The sequence below is a fragment of the Stegodyphus dumicola genome, chromosome 3 (genome assembly GCF_044657685.1).
Source record: "Stegodyphus dumicola isolate Sdum_Otavi_A_Nest chromosome 3, ASM4465768v1".
In the NCBI taxonomy this organism is placed as follows: domain Eukaryota; kingdom Metazoa; phylum Arthropoda; class Arachnida; order Araneae; family Eresidae; genus Stegodyphus; species Stegodyphus dumicola.
This window is the reverse complement of record NC_140770.1, coordinates 62,359,913-62,377,026: the sequence shown is the minus strand read 5'-3', so window position 1 is coordinate 62,377,026 and position 17,114 is coordinate 62,359,913. Positions and strand designations below refer to the sequence as shown.

The following is a 17,114-nucleotide window of genomic DNA, read 5'->3' as shown; positions in this document are numbered from 1 at the left end:
GCTCCAATCATTCATTCGTTGGTGAGAACTGTGGAACAGTACGCGTGGCTGCTCCTAGTTTTTCTCTGATCAATAAGTCGCATTGAGCAACTTTTTATATCCTTGATTCGCTCTCCCAACACAGCTTAAGTTCATGCTGCAATTCTAATTTTAATCTTCTCTGCCTCTCAGAGTGGAATGCGAACCTATATTCCATGGTAATAATTGTTCATCCGGATGGGTACTATCACCTCTCTTATTTTGTAAAAACAATTTAGACTCTTCCTGTATGTATAGGAGATAATAGGAACTTAACACAGAAGTTTGAATTATATGCATAAATGCACGTAATTAAGTGGTTACAACTAACTCTTGCCTCATCGATGTTAGGACTTTGATAATGTTTGTTGCTTGGCCTATATCAGGAAAAATGCTGCTCTAGATGATGTTATAGGGAACTTCCACCTTGTTAACTAAGTTCTTTCTTGGTGTCACTGAAAGCACGACCAGCAGGTAACTGGGAGCTCTGGAGTTCTAATCCCGGTGATGCAAATTTTTCATGTTTCGTGGCTTCAAACAAATTCTTAGTATCTCTACAATGTTACTTATATATTTCTTCTGTAGAGAGTACGCTAAGGCTTTCTAAAACTAAATTCAGTTATTGCAAATTTTACGCGCGTGAATATGAATTTTCCGCTGACATTTTCAACATAGGTGTATTATATATACTAATGTAAGATTGTATTTATTAATTTTATTTTTTTCTAAGAAGCGCATTTCTGCATTAATTACTTATTAGCGCATTAATTACTTATTGCCTTATCTTATGATATTTATTATCGTTTCCTTAGTTAAATTTTTATTTAACGTTTTACAAAAGCACCTGTCTTTTTTCCAATAGTAAGGGATATTATGTAAAATATTTAGTATGATTGATAATCTTATGCATTGACCTTGTCCCATAATCATACAAGGGAATTTTAGCATTTTCATACACTTTTCAATATTTCCATTCTTGCTTTTAAATTATATGGGCATGAAAACTTTACCGTATGTACTGATCAGTTACGTTTTTCAGCCAGGTTTAACAATCTCTCACAACGCTGAAAGGTCCCTTAGCAGTTTTTGCCAATGGCAGTCTACCATTCATACCAGTAAAGGTAGGCAGCACGATCATGCTGTCCTCGTCACTGGACTCGACATCTGTTCTTGGAAAGATGAGCCGTGCGATACTTTAGGTAAACTTTTCTTCGACCTTGCTTTCAAAAAATTTAAATTCCTGTGTTATCATGCTAATTTTACTTTTATTTCTGTAGGATATGCTCCAATTAGCGGTATGTGCAGTAAATACAGAAGCTGCACGGTCAATGAAGATTCTGGATTAGCTCTAGCGTTTACTGTTGCTCACGAAATTGGACATAAGTAAGTTTTACTTTTTCTTTTTAACTTACATCCAATATTTAGATTGTAAGCCACAGAATATTGATACTGTATAGTATTTCCTCCAGTACTGCGATTTGTTTTTCAAAATTTCCAAATACATTTTAAATTATTGTTAATATGGAAGTCATATAGCAAATTAAATTGCGAAAAAGAAGATTGAATGATTATTTTTAAGTCAATTATAGCAGCATTATCACAAATCTTTGAGGTAACTTCCATAAACAACAGAGAATTCAAAGTATTCCTCTCGTGTTTCTTTGTGATATAGTGACCGCTCTTTTAGCTAGCAGTGAAAGGTCTCATCTTTAGAATCCAGGGAAAAGATATGGTAATACATTCTTCTTACGCTACTTCGGTGTGCACCCAAGCAATGACTTATTGCGATAAATTTTACAGAAAAATTTATATACTTATATTAATGCATTGTATAATTGATACATCTATATGTATACAATAAAAATTAAAAATACAGGTCTACAGGGGTGCGAAATTAGTAGAAACAGATGCCACCGCTGGCAGCTAAAACGGTCTTACGTGGTTAGGCATGGAATGGAACTGGGCTTGGATGACAGAAATGGGCAACTCATTCCATGCTGCTTCACGTCTATGCCATACTTCATCAACCATGTTAGTTGGAGAAAGGTAGCGAACCATTTTTTCAGCAACCTATGACCACATGATTTCAATGGGTGGCAGATCTGGAGTCCGTGAGGCCAGGGCAGCAGTCGAATACCTTGTGTATGAGGAAGATCAGAACACGACGTGCAACGCATGGTCTTGCATTATCTTGTTAGAACATGTCGTTTTGGGGCCTCGAAGATAAAGCACAGCCACTGGACGTAAAATGTCAGAAATGTACCCATTTGCGTACAAATTACCGTCAATCCGAACTAGAATTGTGCGTGTCATGTACCCAATGGTCGCCCAAACCATCACACCGGGTGCAGGGCACCTATACCGATATCGAATGCAAGCAGGCGACGTGCGGTCTCCTCGGACACTCCAGACACGTATACGGCCATCAGAATACTGCTCGTAGAACCGGAACTCGTTTGAAAAGGCGACATTGTGCCACTCCTGTGCCCGGCTTTGTCGTATGGCGCCCCAAAATCGCCGTCTCTCTCTATACTGCATTGTCAAGGGAAGCTGAAGTAATGGTCACCCTGATGATGGTCCACGCTGCTTCAAACGTCGATGCACCTTACGAGCTGATACTGGGCGTGCTGCAAACATGTCCAACTCCTAACTAATGGCCCGCGATATGGTCGCGGTTTTGCAGGGCTGACCTCACGATATGTCTGTCCTCTCTGGCGTTAGTCATGGGAGAGCGTTGAGATCCTGAATGCCGTTCAGTATGACCCTCGCTAATCCATTGATTCCATATTCGCATGACAGAAGTTGGATGTCAACCAGTGCGACCGGCGATATCACGGAACGATAATATAAACTTTCGATAGGCAACACTGCGACCGGCGATATCACGGAACGATAATTTACACTTTCGATAGGCAACGATCCTGCCTCTATCAAATTTCCAATCTTGCTGGTTAGCATTTCCTCTTCTTATTCGACGCATAACACGATATTCTGAGCAAACTCCGACTTTACAAAGCACTTTTCGAACAAGAAATCTACTACACAACTTTTCTTTTATGCAGATCTTCAGATGTCGTTTCTTCCTCCTGCGTTGTTTAAATGCGCTGAAATAATCATTTGCATATCCTAACTTCTTCCTTTCATGTGATTTTTTGATGTTCGTCAGATCAATCCTTCCTGGTGTTGCAATTTTAATGGCAAACAGTGTATGTGAAACATGCAGTATTATCAAAGACATCAGGCAGTTTTTTGAGTCGTGTTTCTTAACGCAGAGCGCAAAGGATTTGTTCTCCTTTTAATAAAGATAAAATCTTACAAAAAGCTTCTTCGCGCAAAAAAATGCAAATAATTCATAATTGTAGAAGTATAGTAGGTATTGAAGTGGAGAAGAGAATTTTGTTTTGTTTATTTAGTCTATTACTAGTAATTTTCAGTTCGTATTATTTATTCTTTTCGGTGTATGGGCTCAGGTCTAATGGGTGAAGTAGTTACCCTTTAGATGCAGTCTATGTATTATTTTTTGTTACTTTATTTTTAAATTTTTTGTGACTCAGTTCTTGCACACTGATTTTTGTGAGTTTTTAAACTATTAAATTAATTAAATCTTGGTGTAATTTTTATCCTTATAAAATTTCTTGAGAGTATAGTTGATTTTCTGGATGACTTTGTTTATTGTTATTCGGCTGGCCCTAATATTACTTTATGGCTAAACAAATATTTGATTAAACGAGTTGGAATTTAGGCCCTTAAATCAGATCGCATCATTGTACTATCTAGGATTACAATGATGTATCCTAGATGTACAATCTAGGATTACTATCTAGGATTAGTTTATCAAGTTTCTTGCCCAAACATACATACGCACAGAGAAACAGAGAGAAAAGCACTGCATTGTTAGAGCTATGCCAAAAACCATAGAGCAATATTAGAAAACATTTCATGAAGCAGAATCCAGTGGTCTTGTACCGCCGGCGAGTGAAATTTTTATCTATGAATTTTAAATGCCCTGTTATAGAAAAAACAGTTTTAATCATAAGTGCTTGTACCTTATCCAGGTTTGGAAACAGAACCGATGGTGAATTAGTTTGCTTTTACGAATCACGCTAAGCTGCAATCCAGGTTAGAAAATGGAAGAGCAAGGCAAGAATCTATGCAAATATAATTATTATGCAGTTTGAACTCAATCCAGAAATAGAACTTTATCTCTGAACTCTTACTCTAAGTTACTAAAAATTATGAAATTATAATTTTAAATTTTAATTAGAAATTTAGATATGGCTTTATAGACTATATCTAAATTCTGTCTATTTCTTTTAGCAATCGTTTCCAATAACTGCGAGAGTCTGCCGTAGTATGTTTTCGACCTTTACCTGCTTCTCTTCATATATCACCAGTTATAACCGTTTCCAGATTCTTGACATGACGTTTTCAGCTACTTGAAATACGTGAAATGGTTTTGAATCCTGAAATTACTTTTGAATCTTTTGAACTTACAGACCTGTGTCTGTTCTGCTATTAGTCTTCCAATCGCACGCCATTTCTCAGGATCCATAAAATGCCTTATCAACCACATGTTCCATGCGAAACATGAATCCAGCTTTTCGTGCAATGTCTTAAATTTGAATCTGAAGCACCTTTTTGCGCTCTTTCCATACTTGCCGAAAAAAATGGTTGCCAAAATTTGCATTATTTTATGTTGAGAAGATGAATCCCATTCGAATACTATGACCATGATCTGTCAGCCAACTTCCTTTGGATGGACTTTAATCAATAGAATTAACGTAAAACAAATTTTACATTTTTTTCTTTAATTTTCCCACCAGTGTATTGTAATTATCAGTTTATGAAATCTCACGAAATAATTTTTATGCGTATTTATCTCTTTATTATATTTCAGCTTCGGGATGGTGCACGATGGCCAAGGGTCCTCTCCATGCCGTAAGAAACGAGGAACCATTATGTCAGCCTCCTTGTCCGGACTGGATACCAGCTTCCTGTGGTCCGAGTGCAGTCGACGAGATCTGGCCAAGTTCCTGGAGTAGGGGCCAACAACAATGTGTCCGGCAACCAATCCCATTTTGAGTGTGAGCTGCGTTCGCGAAAAACCCCGACAAGAATCATCTTACACAAATACTTCTCATAATTTTAACGCGTTTTAAAATTCCTTTAAACTTTTTCCTAATTTTATAAATTTATATGCTATCTCCTTTCATACCGAGGCCTCTTTTTTCCGGGTAGCTAAGAAATTACTAATCCTTTACTCTTAACGAAACAAAAATATAAAATCCTTCTTTATCAGTGCGAAATATAAGCCTACAAAGAATGAAAAAAAGCTCATTCATCCTTTTGCATATAACACTAACACTCTTTTAACTTCCAGAAAATATTAAAAGAATCAATATAAAATTTCGACTAAAATTATTTGTTAGAAAAAGTTTGGTATGAGAAATTTACAAATCCTTTACTTAAAAAGTAAATGAAACAAATTTAAGAATTCATCTCAGATATTATACAACTGTAGATCAATGGATAAGGCATCAAATGCTGTTAGTTTATTCGGATGTCTGTTTCTGCATGTGAAATAAACTCTTTTCACACGGGTTTAGTGATTTTCCCCATGTGTAATATGAGATACGAGTACTCCTCTAAGACATTCCTCTAAATGCATATAGCTGTTGAGAACTTTGCTGTAATAAATTACCTAATGTGATTTTATTTTCTCAAATGAAATTTGGTTATTCACTATAAATTTTGTTTCATTGTGCAGGAAATTAGCAATACATTATGAAACAGTTGCACAAATATTATCGAATATAGTATTTTTTTAACTTTTAAGTAATTATGAAGTACTTAATTACATTTATTGTAATAAATCGTGACAAATCTGTAGAGAAGATTATTTCTTTAGAACTGAATGATTCTATTTGTTAAAAATCAAGTTGGAGCATCTGAAGAATATGGAAGTATTTTATGAAACGTCTGTATTCTTAAAAATGCATAAGATCATAAAAATTTGATTGATCAAATTTCAAACATTATAATGAAACATATAATTCAAATTTATCAATCAAGTTAAGTTCAATCAAGTTAAGTTGGAACATCTGAAAAATATGGGAGTATTTTATGAAACGTCTGTATTCTTAAAAATGCATAAGATCAAAAAAATTTGATTGATCAAATTTCAAACATCATAAGGAAACATATAATTCAAATTTTAGGCTTCAAATGGAAAATTTCAGTAAGCACGGAATATTCTAAGAAATTGGTCTTGAGTTTAAAAACGAATGAACTTAAGGTAAAGGAGACTTCAATATATAGAAGTGTGTGTTCTCTGTGGGTAAATTTGATCAAATTTCAAACATCATAAGGAAACATATAATTCAAATTTTAGGCTTCAAATGGAAAATTTCAGTAAGCACGGAATATTCTAAGAAATTGGTCTTGAGTTTAAAAACGAATGAACTTAAGGTAAAGGAGACTTCAATATATAGAAGTGTGTGTTCTCTGTGGGTAAAATCATAATGGTACACTAAAGTATTACTTTTGGTTTATTAATAGACTATATATATTATACATATGTACATCCAGCTGTATGCTGGAGAGTCATAATTCAAACACAACATGCCGTCATTACATTCATTTGCGCTATTCTCCCTTTAACTCTCTAACTCTTTCAATTTGCATCCTCTAAGACGGCTGTCTTACAGTGCCATCTGTTGTCGTATGTATGTGTGCAGTAGTGTGGGGACGAAGTGAAGGATTAACATAAAAAATGAAATGAACAAGCATAACCGATCAAAAGATTAATTAGAAGATTGCATATGCTTCGGTGCAATAGGACATCCGCGTATATCTAGCATTGTTCTAAAACAAACTGCGAAGTGTTTTAAAGGCATAAAAGACGGAGGCGGTGTACAATCAAACATTTCAATGATAACTTATTTAACTGTATTCATCGGTTTGAATGACGTCACAACCTAATATCCAAAAGACAGTTCTGTAAAAGTCTGGGCAACTTTACCTGAGGTCGAATCATTGGGAAAGTGGAAAAAAATCGAAGAGTGAATAGTAGGACCAAATAATTCAGAATAGTAATGTCACACGATATCAGGAGCTTAGACGGCATTTAGAACGTCAGGAATGAGCAATCCTGGCATAGAGGACCAGTATCTTGTCCATAAGATGATGACCAAAAGAGATCGATGGCGAATAGTTACTGAAATCGCAATACATATAAAATGCACTACTAAACGCCTGATATCACGTTTCATTGGGCATAGCAGATTGTACAAAGGTAATATGTTCTCTCGGTAACCAGTGCGGCTTATACCTGTTGAAGACGCCCCTTTCAGTGATGTCAATTACACAATGAGGAGTTTAGCAGTGGCATTGAAAGTTCTTCGCACGTGAAAGTACTTTTAGTCTCATTAGCTACAAACGGAGTAAACTAACAGCAACTAAACAAGTGATAAAAGCGGGTAATACCTAGCCTTCCTTCTAAGATCGTCGAAAGGCACCGATTTAAGGTGGTAGAATTCTCATTCAGTTCTTGGTGGCCCTGCAGAGCTTCACTTCTCCCAGGAAGGTTCCATTCACTGATGACTGCTTTTGTGCCAACGTTTGCCTTCCTTATGTGCTTTTATTCTTGTTTTCATGGACTAGAACTCATCGCATTGACGATGATGCTATACGTGATCATACAGCTGTTGTCGCTAATAGTTCGGAGAGTAATGATATTCATCGCATAGACCCGCGCATTTTCCCCATCCAATCGAATATGTGAAGAAACTTCTTGAAAAACGCCTGGCGTCATGTAACTAATCACCACAGTGAGTCCCCATTTGCGATCGATGCTGCAAAAAGAATGGGACATGTTGCCTGAGCTGCGCATCGATGACATCACACCGAATGTGGACTGATGGTGCACATCTAGTACGCGAGCCAAGAATGATTACATCCTTTACTAAGGACTAATTTTTTTGGAGGGGTACTGTTTGTCACATAAATGCTTAGATCTGTTGACTCTCTGAGCGAGGGATCCACTTTTGAATAAAGATCTGTAGCTCCTTAGGATTACTTTTTTTAGTTAATTTTTTCAACCTTTTTCAGTCTTACATCTCCACGATATTACGAAATGCTTTGTACCAATTTGAAACGTGACTGAATGATTTTGCATGTGGAAACATGCGTCTCCTTAATTTTTACTTGCCGCATTAATAACATAATAAAGACTTTTCTAAAACATCAATATTAATCTGCGATAATAATTTGTTTCAAAATGTTAAGGGCTTTTGCTTTTAAAATTCTTTGTTACTGATATTCATTTGCAATATCATATTTATGTATAGTATCAGGTCGTTTCAGTTGATGCTCATATTCGTTAAATAATATAATACTACTTTTATTTTATTCTTATGAATTTTAAAGTACTTATCTTTTCAACTTTAGGCACCTTAAGAATCTCAGGAATGAAATATTTAATTCAAAATAGAGTTTGACGGCAGTAGTTTAGACTGCCAAAACTCTTAGTATCATTTAAATTTTTGAAAAATTTGGTTTTTTATTATAGCATTTCCTGTCGCTTCATTAAAAGCATTGTTATTGTTCTTAATCTTCTTTAACCCATATCTTAACAAATAACACAGATTTTAATTGCTTGATCGCTTTGATTTTTTATTTAACAGCTGCACTCGAATTCCCCTATCATTGTTACCTAATTAGAAGTTGTAGAATTAAATTAAAAATTGGTGTTTCTTTGCATAATAAATTATTATTGATATTAAATTAAAACTTACATCATCTATTTTTAATATAAAAAATTACAGTAATTTCTTTCAATTATTATAAAGATAATTTATATGAAGATTGACAATCGTTTAAATATCGTTTTTGGATTGTCTAAAAGCAGCCTTATTACACACTTTTCTGTTATGGATATTTATTCCGTCCAAAATGTTAAATTAGGAATTTTTCACGTTTAATATATTTCTTTTACCGCTGTAGAATCGTCACACGTGAAGTTTCAGCTTATCATAATATTTGACAAAACATTTTAAATCAAGAAGTGAGAAAGCGAAAGTCAAACTTTTCTATTAAGCTGTAGAGAATTTTTCTAAAACATTTGTGAAAACCCAATTATTTATTAATTTAATTAGCCCAATTATTATTACTTAAAAAAGCATATTTTTTTAGTCTTGCTAAATATTCAATTTATGTGAAATGAAAACTTATCATTTCATTATTAATTCTATTATTTTATTAATAATTCTATTTTATATAACTTATTTATCTACACTAATTAACAAAATATACTATATGGGCTTTACATGTCAGTATTCGTTGAATTAAATGTATTTCAATTTAGTTATGCATGACCAAGCATTAATGAACAATACGCTTTCTGGCATTTCCATTGGCAAAAATATATTTTATTTTCATTTATTAGGTCCCCTAGAGCACTATGCCTTAAAAATGAGCCAAACTCTCCTGATGAACTGCAATTTCCCAACCATTTGCCTGGTCAACTTTATGATGCAGATATGCAATGTAGATTGCAATTTGGTACGAAATCTAGCCTTTGCGAGCACTATCCTAGAAAAGTAGGTTCTTTTCGAATAAATTATGAGTCTCAAAATAATTTATCCAGTCAATAATATCTGCTCCTTTACTTTACTCCTAGAGTGAAGTTTGTCGCGCCTTGTGGTGTCAAAGGAACGGGAGAGAATGTGAAACAAAATTTTTACCTGCTGCTGAAGGGACACCGTGTGGTAAAAATAAAGTATGCTTAATTTCATATACCTTTTTAAAAATATAAATTTCTTTGACGTTTCTAGCAAAATTTGCAAAAGAGTAACTGTTGAGTCAAGTTTAAAAAGTTAATAGGAAAGCTATGTGATAATTACTGGAAATGATGCTAACTGGCCTAAAATTAATAGTCATTAATAAAGTACTGAAATATTAACAAATAGCCTTTTGGAACAAATTGCTATTGTCAAGAAACAGACATCAACAAATGTCTTTTGGAAAAAGGAAGTATAAAATAATCACAGCGGAGAAGAACAATTTCCCCGAAAGCAGAAAAAAATATTTCTCCCTTTTGTTGTCATTTCCAATCTCCAAAAGCTTTATCAAAGAAATTCGAAATAGGAGTTATATACGTTCATAAAAACTGTAAATATTTGTATGGAAATTGCCTAGATTTATCCTTAGAGTAGGATTTGAAACATTTGCTCTCCCAAAAAAACCTTGGACTCTCCGAAAACAATCACGACGAAAGTGATCACATAGGTGAGCAAAACAATATGGTGCAAACCTTGGCATTTCTCAATCTTCCACGATCTTAAAAACAGGCTGCATAAATTACTCCCTGCGTCCTTAATATTTGCTGCCTGTATTTATGAGGTTAAAAGCATAATGTCGTCAAAGAAATCCGTTATATGCTCTTTGGAATTTGATGTGCACGTGCTGTTGACTTCTCACCCGTCTCTGTTTCATTATGCCGTTATATATTCTGCTGTCTCATGAACCATGAGACTTTTCCACATTTTGTTGGGCATTATCTTATGTTTTTCAGTAATTTTGATAAGGATTTCTTTTAATAGGGTGCACGATAACGCTTTGTGACAAGATACACAACAGTGTTTTGTTACAAGATATCCAAGAGGATTCTGTACAAAGAGTTTGTTAATGTACATTGGTATTATATTGTCTGTGGGTATACCGATATTTATACAACGAAGGATTACAAATCATTTGATGAATAGCATAATGTATTTATTACTCTATAAAACTTCGTTCACACGGTGGTTTTAAAATCATAAGTGTTCTAAACTGAGATTCGTTGCCGGCAACCAAACCTTGCTACATCAAAAAAGCTGGTTTAAGGATTTTGTCTAAATGTTCTAACTTTTCAACGTTATGCCACCTAGCATAAGAACCGACCAGTCACTGGAAAGCAAATATCAGTGGACGGTTTCGCTGAGTCAGTTGCACATTTATGCATTCTCAACTTCCTTGATTGTGGTTTAAATCCTACTAAACAGGTGTGAATGGACTTTATGTCTTTATGTCTGCCATACGAAATGCATGCCACATGACAAGAATGCAGTTACCTATATCGCACAAAGCTGTTGTAACTTTCATATACGTTACGTTTACTAATCTATAACTGTAAATACTGTGGACACATCCACCATTTTATATACCCTATTCTTGGAGTTGAGCACAACTGGGAAATGCCATCCTTCGCAAATGTTGTTTTAACCACCTGTTTTTAACATTAGTGACAGTTGTCCTCGGGAAATTCGATAGCTTTCTTTATTATTTTAATCACATGTTTTAACACCCTTAAAAAATTAGTGACAGTTCTCACCAGGAAATTTGAGATTTCCTGGTGAGATCTTATCTGATCAGCGTTGATGGGTATCCCAGTCGTGAACTATCGAAGTGGTAACTAGTAGCTTCCGATTATGTTTGTTTGAGGTAATAATTTTATTCCAGACAACACGGAAAGAGCATTATTGACGAACGAATATCATCTCACTACATGGATAACTTACAAATATACGCTCTTATGTAACAATGAAAGATTAATCAAAGAAACTTCGATGTTGAATAACTTGCATACTCATTCTCATTAGAATCGTTATGTAAGTAAACCATAGATTAGTAGATGCTCCCTGCGAAATTTTAAGATATTTTAACTATTACTGAGAACAAATCCTACTATTTCAAGAAACCTTTCTTTAAAAAAAAATATTCTTAAGCACTTTTCGTTTACAAAATTTTAATCAAAATCTACAGGACCGTGAGGAGAAATAAAAATACAAAAGTAGCCGTAATGTCTCAATGCTGGTAACTGGCAAGTTAAGTAGTTGAAACAAACTTTTCTATTATTATTCTCTTGTATTCTAAACATGAAAAATACTAAAATTGTTATCTTGAGTACACAAAGGCTAACTAAGGTATTGTAAACTTTTAAGGTGAAAAGGTGAAAACGTAACCTGTATTTCAGGAAAAAATCTTAAAATATAACATAGAGTCTAATGTGATACTGCTAGTAAGAATGTTTATGATTTTTAAACAGCAAAATTTTTAAAACAGCAAATTAGTCTTTGCTTTAGTTCCCAAAGAATAAATAGTAAAAATTATTTCATTGTAAGAATAAATATTTGAATAAAAATTAAAAATTTCCAGTTCATACCTTTTACGAAAACGTTTGCATTTCATATGCAATATTTTGATATTATTTAAAATGGGTCTTTCAAACAGCACTTTATAAATACTTTTTTTCTCTTTAGTGGTGTCGAAGGGGTTTATGTGTGGATAAAGAGCTAGACGCTGTGAAGGCCATCGATGGAGGCTGGAGTCCTTTTTCTCCTTGGTCGAAATGCTCTCGGCATTGCGGCGGCGGTCTTATGATTCGAGAAAGATTCTGTGACTCACCTCCGTAAGCGTTTTTTTTTTCCCTAATCTGAAAGTATGTTTGTTCTAAATAATAATAATAATAAAAAAAAAAAAAAAAAAAAATTAGGAAAAAGTAACTGATTTTTCTTAAATGGAAAAACTTCTGAAATTTATATCATATTTTAGTGAACAAGATATATTCTATAAAGGATGAGAAGCAGAATTTCCTCTTATGGTCTTCTACATTGTTGTACATTGTACGATTATTGTATACCACTATAAAACAGATACCGCATATATTTACATAGCATTTGAGAAAATGAAACGATGGCCAACATCCACAGTAAAAGGTAAATCTACCTTTCGGCTAGACGACCCCGATTAAATGCTCACTAATTTGCAAAATTCTTCCTCAAACCTCTCTTGACCTGTTTACTTTACTGTCAATAGTTCTTTCATAAATCTAGGAATAGAGAACAAAGTTCGAATGGGATGCAAATTATATATATTTGCTATTAGTAGCGATAAATTATAAACATTAAATTTTTCAAAATCAGTCACATGTTCTGTAGAAATATGAATTCGACACTGGAAAATTCCTTTGCTTTCCTCATTCGTGAAAATCATGACATCATGAAAACGATTAGGAAAAAGGATATTTCTTCTAAGTTATTCATAGATGTTTCTGCATGAATTAGGAGTCCGCATTTGCTTAATACCTCCGACTGCTAGAGGTCCGAATTTCGTGTCCATAAGTTAAAGAATGAATAAGACCACTGAACACTGGTTATTCGATCTGAGTTCAAAATCCGACAAATCAGCTTGCTGCATGGGAGCTTTTCGGTTCCTGTACATCATAAATATAAGCTTGATTCCCCGTAGCGAGTCTTGTGCAAAGGATTCTTCCTCTTAGGCAGATAATACTCGTGTGCTTTGTCGTGATCAGAACAATCCAGTTTAATTCAAACTGAGTTGTGCGTGAGAATGTGCGTGAATGACTCATATTATTACCGATTGCCATCCTGTCTGAATAGTTCTTTATTGATGCGAGGCACAGACTTGAATTTTTTTAACCTAAGTCCAGTGTAGAATCTTCTGATAACATGGTGTCAGTAATCGGACTGCGGTGGATCCGCGGCTTTAATTACTTTTTTGTTTTGTTTTATACATTTTCTGATAGATATTTCATAGCGTCTATAATAACTCATCAATTTAAAGAGGTCATAGACCTCCTTCCCGCATTCATCCTTCTTTTCTTTCAACCAGCCTATGTGGATGATAAAGTCTTATTCTGGAAATATCGTGTTCCTGGTGCATTTTTAATAATCAAAAACTACCTTATCCGTTATTAATGGTGACTTCCAAAAAGGTTTTTTTTTTTTTTTTTTTTTTTTTTTTTTTTTTTTTTTTTTACTTGGAACACCTGATCCCGACTGTACTTTTCTTCGAGAATCATTCTAACCTCTTCTCGAAATTTCTCGATATTAAACGATATGAGTACCGTCTGTACGAATTCTGATATGGCTCTGTTCTTATCAAGAGGAAAAGAATAACTATACATTGCAGTATTTCTGGCCATTCAGTATACACCAACCATTTACTGCAGTTGTCATTTGATTTTTAATTTCAAGTAAATGGCCGTTCTAAAATTTGCTTCATTATATCTAAGATAATGAATATATTATTTTTATTTTTACACGATTGATGCGATATTTTATTTTTACATATGGCATATTGTGCTGTTTAATAATGAGTTACACTCGTACTAAACCTTTAAAAAATAGCTTCCTGCTCGTTTTTAAAGTTTGATATTTTTGTAAGCTGTGATGTACAGATTTGCCCTTTATTTTCTCATTTAATTCGCATTTACACAAAACACTGGTTTCGTTTTATCAAAAATCATTCAAATCATGCGTTTTCAAATATCTGTTAATTTTGATGGCTAGTCTACTTTAGAAATCTCTACAGAGAATTTTATGCTAATTATCCAGTCATTTATAATTTCAGCGTTTACTATAACGTTTCCTCACCAGAATGCAAATGAGTACCCAGTATTTAAACTGAGGTTTATGGATTTTAACACAGAGCGGGATTTTTGCATCGCGTGTGCGCTACTTGTTTGTTTCCTGCCAGCTCTGATAGCTTCATTTAATCGGCTTTGCGTTTTCTCGCTGCCGACATTATAATTCTGAAGCTACGGTAAAGTTAGTGAGTCAGCTTCTAGCAGTATTTAATTGTGTAGTCCTTGACTACTGTTCAGCATTTGATTTAAATTGGACCGTTAGATCGTTAGACTCTTGTACTAAGAGAGTGCCTGTATATTGTAAATTCTATTTAAATAAAAAGATTATTTTTAACCTTCTCATGACTTTGCCGTTGTTTCAGAAATAGCGATAATTTGTTTACCTCTGTTAGGGTAATTGGACTAAATAGTATTACCAGATCAAGTGTAATCCTATATCTCTTAGCATAGAATTTCATAAATGCTGAATTCAGATTTAATTTCTTTGTTATGGTGTAACCATAGCGTCTAATAACTCACCAATCGTGTTATATCGTAATCGGATATTATTTAATTAAGAATTTTTGTAACATGTATATGTGATTTGAATGATAGAAACTAGTTAAAGCGATTCCATTAATAACTAAGAAAGTAAATTTTGTTTAAAAAAATCCTTAAAAACCCAAGTTTGTTATGATTTTGTTATTTTCATTATTTTTCTAGTTCCAAAATATAGTTTCTCAAGTAAAACACAAAGATTTTCATATTTATTTTAGACCAAGTAATGGAGGGAATTATTGTAAAGGTGAAGAAAAAGAGTATCAAATCTGTGGAACTAAGGTGAGTTTCAGAAACATTTTATTATAAAATGAGCTAGCATTATTCGTGCTATATACTTATTTAAAATATGAGTTATTATTTCCTGTAGTTTTTTTTCGGGGGGGGGGGTTCATGGATGAACTGCATTCCTTTCAGAAAAAAAAAACTGAAGCTATTATTGAACCCATTAAAAAATGTCTGGTTATAAAAAAAAAGCAATTAAACATGTAAATATCGGAAATGAAAATGTAAATAATGTTTAAAAACAAAATTTTCTATTTAAAATTATATATTCTAACAATATAATGATTGTTTCTAACTATACATAAACTTTAAATTTATGAAATCAATGTAAAATTTTGAGTTATTATATTCTTGGTTTTTAGTTCTGTTCTTAAAATTTTAATAACTCAACAACAAAGGAAAAATTTTTAAATAAAAGTGCATTTCAAAAGAAGGCACTAGTAACTTTTGCAAATAAAATTCAATAGACTTTAAAATTCCGCTATCAGTTTTGGTTGATTTTCATTGCAAACAGGGGAAAAACGTTACTGTAAAAGCAAAATAAAGGTACTTCAGAATTTGCTTCCTCTAAGTACGCTCTTTTAACTTCCTAAGATTGATTTAAAAAAAAAGAAGGCATTTTTATTTTTAAATACATAAAACCAGAAGCAGATGAAAGCAGGTTACGTAAAAACAGGTCAAAATTTTTTATTTGGTGAAGTTTCTAACAAGTATATTAAATACACTTTTATGCGTCTTTAATATATTGTTTTAAAAATTCAAACATTTATTTTAACAGTTAAATAAGCGTTTTATCTAGAGCCTTAATTCTCATTCTTTTAGAAGTCAGAGAATACGTATACACAGGCATGTACATATAATGAGCATAGACATCTGTTCTATAATAAGATAAAGCGGCTTTGTGCAGGGAATGATCTCCTTCATTCACTTCAGTTTAGAGAAGTTTGAATCCTATGAATAAAAGTGGATTACGTGTAAACATACTTCACGATTCGCGATGCTTGAAGAAACCTTTTAAAAAATAGATAGAATTAACTACAAAAGAAATTATAAACGGATATCTTTTCAATTACGGGAGTACCCTAGATATATAGTCAGAATAATTAGAAATTATCACCGTGCCCCATTTATGCTCTCGTAGGGTAAGTTGTAGCACATCCAGTTAGCACTAGAAAGTATGTGATTCGAATCCCGGAGAAGGCACAATAGATCTCTTACATTTCCTGTTCAAAAAGGAAAAACTTGATATCTTTACAGAAGGGTACGATGTAAAAAAGGATAAGAGATACAATGTTAAAAAAAAAAAAAAAAAAAAAAAAAAAAAAAGATTCGTAAAACCTATGGGATAAACGAAACATATTTTAACTAATTCAGCTTTTTGAAACAGTGCTTGAATGAAGTGAAACTCTTAAAAATTTTCGTCAACCATTGAAATACAATTATTGGGGTTTCCGAAATGAAATAATTTCCTAATGGTGTGATGTTTTCATTTCATAAGTCCATGAGTTTAATTAAACGATTCAAATTCATTCATTAAAACTGTTTTAAACATAACTATAATAAAAAATACTATTGTTGAGTAATTAATGTAAATGAAAATGCAATTTATGCAGTAACAATTAATAAATGATATAAAATTTCAGATTCTAAAGCTTGCTCAGCTTCTATAGAAATATTCATATTATACTTTTTTTCTAGAGTTGCGATGTTGATAGTCCCGAGTACCAGACTGATCAATGTGCTACTTTTAATAAACGCACAGTGAAAGGAAAATTTTATCACTGGAGACCGTATGGTAAAGACCTGGGAGGTAAGCATAATGATAAAAAAATAGTATTAAAATAGA

At 33.3% G+C, this 17,114-nt stretch overlaps 1 protein-coding gene across 2 annotated transcripts in view; it reads left to right on the top strand.

The window, feature by feature from the left end:
- LOC118184121 (A disintegrin and metalloproteinase with thrombospondin motifs 16-like) overlaps nucleotides 1–17,114 on the top strand; it is a 132,324-nt gene that overhangs the window by 75,392 nt on the left and 39,818 nt on the right. For both annotated transcript variants that reach the window (XM_035353771.2, XM_035353773.2), the window contains exons 7-14: nucleotides 1,058–1,217; nucleotides 1,296–1,401; nucleotides 4,916–5,056; nucleotides 9,464–9,617; nucleotides 9,698–9,796; nucleotides 12,318–12,466; nucleotides 15,202–15,265; nucleotides 16,967–17,078. In XM_035353771.2, coding sequence (XP_035209662.1) covers nucleotides 1,058–1,217; nucleotides 1,296–1,401; nucleotides 4,916–5,056; nucleotides 9,464–9,617; nucleotides 9,698–9,796; nucleotides 12,318–12,466; nucleotides 15,202–15,265; nucleotides 16,967–17,078 — 985 coding nt within the window. The remainder of the gene's footprint in view (nucleotides 1–1,057; nucleotides 1,218–1,295; nucleotides 1,402–4,915; nucleotides 5,057–9,463; nucleotides 9,618–9,697; nucleotides 9,797–12,317; nucleotides 12,467–15,201; nucleotides 15,266–16,966; nucleotides 17,079–17,114) is intronic.